The 8,275-nt window shown below is 40.9% G+C and overlaps 1 protein-coding gene across 1 annotated transcript in view; it reads right to left on the reverse strand.

Moving 5' to 3' along the window:
- Positions 1-854, reverse strand: part of Xkr6 (XK, Kell blood group complex subunit-related family, member 6) — a 226,635-nt gene extending 225,781 nt beyond the window's left edge. The window contains exon 1 of the mRNA XM_005373810.2: positions 4-854. Within this exon, the coding sequence (XP_005373867.2) occupies positions 4-130 (127 nt within the window). The 5' untranslated portion in view covers positions 131-854. The remainder of the gene's footprint in view (positions 1-3) is intronic.
- Positions 855-8,275: the final 7,421 nt, after the last annotated feature.

Genomic DNA, 8,275 nt, shown 5'->3' on the forward strand with positions numbered 1-8,275 from the left:
CGCCGCCGCCGGCGCAGCCGCCGCCCCCGGGCTCCCCGTCCTCCTCGCCGCCGCTGCCCACCGCCTCGTCCAGGTTGTGCAGCTGGGCGAAGCCCACCCCCACGCCGCCGCCATCGGATTTCGCCGCCATCTTGACTCTCTTCCCAGCTCCGGAGGTTGGGGGGGGAGGGACGGGTGGGGGAGAGAAGGCAGGGACCGGGGAGGGGGGGAAACGAATGGAGAGGAAGGGGGGCGGGGAGGAAGCGGGGGAGCGAACGAACGCGGGGGGGAGTGGGCCAGGGAACCCCCTCCGCTTCCGGGTAGTCGGCGTCACTTCCGGGCGAGCCCCCCAATCGCACGGCGCCCGCAGCTCCCCGGCCCTACCCTCCCGGCCAAGATGGCCGCCCTCCTGTGCCTCAGCTGCTGGGCGGGGGGCCGGGGGGTTCTCCCCGCCAGGGCTCCCCTTCCCCTCTTCCGTTGACCCCGAAACCCATCAGGTTGACCCTTCGGCGTTTCAGAATCCCGCTGGGCCGAGTGAAGCGGTCCAAAGTGATCCCTGGAGCGGGCAGTGCCAGACGTTTTGGGGTCCCCTTCCTCAGCGTCGCAGCTCACAGCTCTCCTCCTGGAGAAACGCCCCCTAACACCCTCCCGGCTGCTGGCGGAGGGGCGGGACCTCTGAGGGAAGGGGCGGAGCTAGTGCAAAGCAGGTGATTACGTGTCACTTCCGGGAGATGGGATGACCTCATTGTGTAGTTAGACGCCCCCCCTCATCAAGATGGCTGTGTCTCACCTTTTTGGCTGTGTCTTTTCCTTGTTCTACAGTTCACTCTTGTTTACTTACTTTGGGGGTGGGGGTGGGGGCTCTGAAAATTATGTAAGTCAGTTGAGATTCCCACAAACAACTTACTGGTCCTCTTCTATTTTGACACCTTTCCTCCTCTTTTACCTCTGTAGACCCCTTGATTTTCCTATCACTGACAGCTTTGCATCCTTTGTAATAAAGTTTCCATCATTCCCTTAAGAAAATGCCAGGCAGAATCCAGTTAGAAATCAGCCTGTTGTGTCTTGCCTGTTGGAGGGACGATTAAATAGACATATAATGACCTTGAGTATATTTTCTACACAATCAAAATATATTTCTACAAATTTTTTTAAAGTGTGTGATTTTCAAATTATATGACCTTAATTTGGAAAACTCAGGCTACTTGAACGTGTGAAGATTTTCCTTCAGAATTTTTTTGGTGCTAAGGTTCTGTGGGTAAACATGGCTTTAAATGAGTGAAAATGTTATTGATGTGCTATATCATTAGAATAGGTGCAGGGGACACTACTTGAACTTACCTAACAAATTACATAAGTGAAGCAGCGCTGAATGGATTTGAATTACAATGATCTTTCAATGAAAGTATATTTTGAACCAGATAGGGCAAGCTATATGGTCACAGTTGTCACTGATTAAAACGTTTTGAAGTTAAGAAGAGAAAGAAAGAAAGAAGACACCTGGATTTACTCATCGACCCTCCTAGATATTTCAACTAATTTTCTGAGTCTTTATTCTTCTCACTTAAATAAAATCTAATAATGCCAATAACTTTCTTTGAAGAAGACAAATTAAGTAATATTTGTATGCCTTAGAGTTGCCTTTGACAACTTCAATAGTTACTTTGATCTATGACGTTCAGCGCTAGAGCACACCACTGTTTGAGAGTATACGGGAAGAATAGGACTATAACACACAATTTTTTGTGGGTGTATATGCCAAGATAGAACCTATAAAGACTTTTGAGGAAGTGCAAGAAATTTATACCCCAGACATTGGGGGAAAGGGTGATTCCAAAATCTACTTTGGAATCCACCCCAAGTCATATAACTGTAACCATTTATTTCACACAATGATTTAATCCCCTTACTTCTTATGATAGTAAAACTTAAAGCTAAGGAGTAAAAATTAATTCTGCATATAGATAGAATTCTGGTTTTTTTATTTACTGAATTTGAAAGAATAACACCTTACATAGCAAAAGTGTAGAGTACAATTGCTCAGGTTTAGAGACGTTTCACTAAAATGGTAATATGAATAATGTAAGCAAGAAAACCTCCTTAAACCTCAGTTTCCTCCTTTAAAGCATTTCAAAAATGTACTGGGTGACAATCTATTCAAAGTACTCAACAAGATGCCAGATAGACAGTGGGCACTAAATAAATAGTAACCACTTTTGTTATTGCCATTGTTGTTATTGTATTTGTATAATGCAACATATGCCTACCTATGTTTCATTGAGCATATTTGGTACCTGTAATAAAAGAAAGCATTTTGAGATACTTCTAGGAGCTAGATACAATTGATTTGAGCTTTTAAATATATTTTTCTATTTAATCTGTGAGGCTATGAAATGAGATACAAAAGCAAACAGTAATGGTTTATTCATCATTCCTATTTCTCTGTGCCCTGGAAGAACATAATCTACTAGTGAAATTAGCTAAGTAAATTACATTCACTATACAGGGGATTATGAGTCAAAAGTGTTTACCACAATTGAAGTTTCAAATAGAAACATAAGATTCACAGACTGTCAAGTGATTTCAACTTCATATTTGCTGGTTCAACAATTTTATCTTTCTTGTTTCCTTTGGAAGGGGGATATATGGTAAAACCCAGAAGGTTCTAAAATTAAAATCAGTTCTAGTGACAGTAAACCTATCATGAAGGCTCATGAAAAGATTAACATAAATTTGAGCTGTGTTTTGAGTGGTGCTTTTTTAGCTAGAATTTTGGGGCAAATAAATATTCCAAGTGAATCCATTATTTAGCTCAATGTTATAAACATTATGGGCACTCAATAAATATTGGGTAAACAAATGGGTCATTTGATTAATTTTTCTGAATAACCAAAAAATCTTAAGCCAGAGATTTAACCAATCAAGTGCCAAAAAATGTACAGTATTTTATATTTTATGATATAAATCTTCATAAAACTCATTGATCTATTACAAAAATACCTAAAACCTTTAATTAAATGAGGAGGAGATAAATGAATTCATTGCTCACTGTCCTGCTTTCTGCACACTGGTCAGGTAGGTAACCATTTGTTTGTTTGTTTATTTTGTTGTTGGGAATTGAACCTATAGCCTTATATACATGCTACACTGAGCCACACCCCTGGCCCCAGTTAACCTTTTCTTGACCTTGATGTGGCATTATGCTAAAAGGCTCTGACTATGTGCCTACCCAGACCTACTAGACATCTTTGTTGTTGGTGGTGGTGGTTTTCTTCTGACACTGTTCCTTTCAACTCTGATTAGTTAACATTACTGTTCAGTTAGTTAACATCTTGGGTCGTAATACTTCCACTCTTTCATAGGATGAGAAGCCAAATATCAAAGCATGTTACAATTACATAACTGTTACAAATGCAGTTTTAGAGCTCCTATGAGTATAGTAAGACAGTGTTAACATGGGGAAGGAAAGTTGTGACATAAATTTTAACTGGGGTTTTTCTTCCCAATTCCCTGCTATTTTCAGAAAAGCAAAAAGGGAATGTTAGTGTTGAATGCAATTAGGTATTAGCACTCTCTCAAACACTATTCTCTTTAATCTTACAACAGTCCAAAAAAACATGGTAATTTATTCCCCATTTTAGTTGTTTAGAAAACACCCTCAGTTCTGCCAGATGACTGAGTCACAGGCTTGGGAGATAGGGGAGCGATAGTTTTTAATCCAGGTAAGTATCATTCCAAAGCCTGTGCCACCTGCCCTCCCATTGCCTTGGCCCAGCCACTAGTGGCACCTATCAATGAAGCCAGTGTCACTGTGTTGGCCACAGGAGAGACCTTACCACAATGCTAACCTATAGCTAAGCGACAGAACATTTGAGTTCCAATATGGGCATGGATCTCTGCAAAAGGATTTCAAAAGAGCTTCCTCATACATTCTTCAAAGGTTTGAGCCTTGGTGAGGCATGAGAACTCTAGGTAGATGGCATCCTCATCCAGTCTGTGCCTTGTATCTTACTTACTTCTATAGGAATAGAAATTCTTTGAGTACTGCAGAGTAAGCTCATAAGATCCATTATCCTTACAAGTACATTACTGTATTGATGTTAAGAATTCAAGTATTAGCAAGTGGTCTCATGTATTGTTGCTGGTGATACAAAATGGTACAGTGTCTACAGAGAGGAGCAACTAGGCGCAAAAGTACAAATGCAGTCACCCTCTGAGACAAGAGTCCTTATGGGAATGTATCCTAAAACCAAACATGCACATATCAGAAAGCACATGGTTATTCATATAGCATTTTTCATAAGAGCAAGAGAAAACGGAGGGATAAAGACCTGAAGGGAAACTAGTTAAATAAATTATGGTGCATCCTCACAACAGACCATGATGTAGTGATGTTGGAAAATGGTAAGTTCCTTTTTAACAATACAGAATAAGTTGCAGAATGCTTGGTTATACAAAAATAGCAAAGTGCAGTACAATATAACATCCTACGTTTTCTGTAAGAAAAGAGAATGGATAAAGTTATTCCTACTTGCTTGTGTTTGCATAAACCAACTCTAGAAAGATACCTGAGAAAACAGAGTTTACCTGTAGGTTGGTGGTAGTGGTGTGACTGGAAAGGGAGGAAGATATTAACTATAGGGGGGGTCTCAGAAGAGTGGCAGGGAACATGCACACACCTGCAGTGTCACAGAGGTAAGTAAGAGGAGTACATCTGTATTCTCTAACAGTAACACTAATGAGAGTATTCTATAAAGGTATTTGTCTGTTAAGAACTAAATATAGGACTGGAGTTTTTGCTCTGGAAAAGTGCTTGCTTAGCTTACATACGGATCTGGGTTTGACCCCAGCACTGAAAATAAACAAGTTACAACTCTGACATCTGTAAATTTACTTAAAACTTTCTGAAGCTTCTTTATATTTTTATCCACTAGCTAATTAAAAACAATGAGCTTCGTGAGTTAACTCGTCATATATATACGGTACATTGTAACGTCATCATAAATATACTCAACATAGGTGAAATCGATTGTTTGTGCTCAACCAAAAGAAAATGGAGAGTGAGCGATAGCAAGTCAAATCATTTCAGAGAATGAACATGGAGCTTACACCCCCAAGTTGGATGTGAGATTGGAAGTGGAAACATTCCATTTCCACAGTAGACTTTTGTTTCTCATATGATTGTATTGCCAGGAAAAGTGTGTTGTGTTGGTCCTACAACATGCCCTCCAAATGCAAACCACGTCCTTTGTCTTGCCCTCAACCAAAAACACAAGATGTGATCGGACGCTGACTGGGCCAAGTCCTTCATACATTCATTGACACTACTTTTTCCCCTGGTTTTATAGCATTGTGTGATACCTGTGTCGGACTTTTCCTGTCATCACAGAAGATGTGTGATGAAATAGGCAGTCATGCAGCCCTGAGTCTGAATTCCCAGTTCAACCTATGTCTATCACTTTACGGAAGATAGTTTTCTTTTGGGTTTATTTTCCTTATGTGTAAAATAATGACCATAATGTTCTTCCCTCCACAAGCTTATTATGAGATGAATATCTGGTACACAGTAAGTGCTACATAGGTACTGGTCCTCCCTTTCTACTTACTCCCTGTGGCTGTAATAACAAATTACCAAAAAAAAAAAAAATTCCTATCATTAGGGGCTGGGGACAAAGCTCAGTGGCACAAGCACCTACCTAACAAGTGCAAGGTCCTGAGTTCAATTCCCATACCAAAAAAAAAATTACCACAAGGTTAATTACTTAATACAAATTTATTATCTTACACTTTTGGAGATCAGACTTAAAAGGGAATCTAAAAGCTAAACCCAGTGCTGCATTCCTTCTGGAAGCTCTGTGGAGAATCTGTTCCTGCCCCCCTTGGCCCATGTCCCCTTCCATCTTCAGAGCCAGCAGCTGCTTCACTCTGACTTCTGCTTCTGCTATTGCATCTCCTTTTCTGACTCTGAACTCCTTCCTTCCTTTCTCCTTCAGAAGGACTTTCTTGAATCACCTAGGTAATCTCCACATCTCAAAACCCTGACGCATATCTGAAGCATATCTGTAAAGTCCCCTTTTGCCATGCAGGATGATGTATCCCAGATACTAGGGATTCGCATGTGGTCAACTTTAAGGAGCTGTTATTCTGCCTACTAGGTCCTTTAAAACCATTTTCTGAAGTGCAGATCTGAATTCATCACCCTCAACCCTAAAACCAACTTTGTTCCCCAAGGTTTCTTACACCTGAATGCCAGCCTCACTTGGCTGTCCAAACTTCTAGTTCGCAAGTAAATTCCAAGACCAATGGACAACAGTGAAATTAAAAAACACTTTTTGTACAACTTCCTTGTTACAGGTTAGGAAGAGGAAGCTGACTGTAGGAGACAATTGCCTATTTAAGATCCCACTAGTTGCCTTGGACCAAGGATGGGAATTTTAATTTCCTAGCATTGAAGGCAAGACTCTTTTCCAGTACATTATGATTCACATATCTTATGAAGTTGCATAGATTATTCCTTTTCAGTGTTTGACATCTTTCTTCATTTGTTAATGGCAAGAGCACTGAGTTTAGAGATTGTATTAGTCAGATCCAGAGAAACAGATCCAGTATGAGATAAATGAAGAGATTAATTATGGGAACTGACTGATGATTGTAGATGCTGAGATGTTGTGCAGTCTACCCAGTACAAGATAGAAAGGGAGTAAAGCTGGTGGTTTCATTCAGTCTGAGTCCTGGGAACCTGGGGTGATGATGCAAATCCCAACCTAAGGCTCAAGAATCAGGAACACAAATGTCAAGGTCAGGAGAAGATGGACATTGAGCTGAAATAAAAGCAAATTTACCCTTCCCCTGCCTTTTTGTTCCATTTACACCCCCAACAGATGGGATACTGATCACCTGTCTTAGTAAGAACAGCCCTTCTTCACTCAGTCTACCTATTCAAATGTCATTCTCTTCCAGAGGCACCCTCACATGTATAATATTCAGCTATTCACCCATTTTCTGGGGATAATATTTCATCCAGTGTCTTGGCATCCTTTCATCCAATCAAGTTGATACATGAAATTAAGCATCTCAGAAAGCAAGAGAAACAAGTCAGTTTGTTTCAATGACAATGTTGTTCATACATAATTTACCAGCAAGAAGCCTTAGATTAATTCAGATTGAGTCTCAATTCTTATATGACAGGACTGTTAAGATCTTCCCTCTTTTCCGGCAGGCCTGGGGTGAGAATCTCTCTTTTAGGCTTATTGGGTACTTTCTAAATCATAAAAAGGTGTAAAATATATAGGAAACTATTTTATCCAAGTTGGGGCTTTCTCCAACTTGCATTCTCTTTTCCATCCATCCTGCCTACCATCACCAAACTAATAACCCTAAGATGCTATCATCCTATTGTGAGAATACATAACAACTTGGTGTCACCTGCCACACCAAATCCAAACTGTGCCCTTGGTTTTCACATCTTCCGTAGTTTTGATCCATCCTACAAGGGCATTTTAGGTTCCACTATTGGCCAAAACATATATGGTCCTCCAGGAAAATGTCTTCCTTGTCCACCTGGGCCCTATACACTGGAGCTTATGATCCCCATTCATTTGCAAAGCTTCCTTCTCTCTGTCTGTCATTCCAGTTCAAGTCTGTACCCTTTAAGGAAGGCCTCCTATGAGGAAGGGGCCATGCTAGCAACGTGTCACGCTCTCTCTCCTCTTTCAGCATTGATCTCAGATCCTACCTCCTTCACCAAAAATCCTCTTGACTCTTTCGACACAGAATAACATCTTCTTCCTTGAAACTCTAAAACATTTTGAATCACTACTGCTAATTATAGTTTATTTGTAAGCACAATCTATGTTCTCTTAGTTTGTATAATGATTTTTTAAAGTCAGAGTCATAAGGGGACACCATTTCACCCACTTCTTCAATTTAAATAAGAGGATTCTGAGATGTATATTCATGTAATATTTACTGAGTACTTACTGTGTGTCAGGCCTTTCCCCAAGGAACACAGCAGTGAAGTCTCACTCTTTGCATTTTTCCCTTCTTCTTTTGCACTGCTGGGATTGAATCCAGGGCATTGCACATGCTAAGCAAGTGCTGTACCCCTGAGCTACATGCCAAGCTCTTACATATCACTCTCCTAGGGCTTATACATAAAGTCTCTGGAACTTTAAAAGAGAAGGTCATATACCAGAGAGAAGCTATGACATGGGCAGAGGCAGGAACAAGACAGAGAAATGGGCTCATGAAACTTCCTAGTGTATCTACAACGTTGGATGCATGAAAGGAGGGGAAG

This window comes from Chinchilla lanigera, unplaced genomic scaffold (genome assembly GCF_000276665.1).
Source record: "Chinchilla lanigera isolate Chin_1 unplaced genomic scaffold, ChiLan1.0 scaffold00002, whole genome shotgun sequence".
In the NCBI taxonomy this organism is placed as follows: Eukaryota; Metazoa; Chordata; class Mammalia; order Rodentia; family Chinchillidae; genus Chinchilla; species Chinchilla lanigera.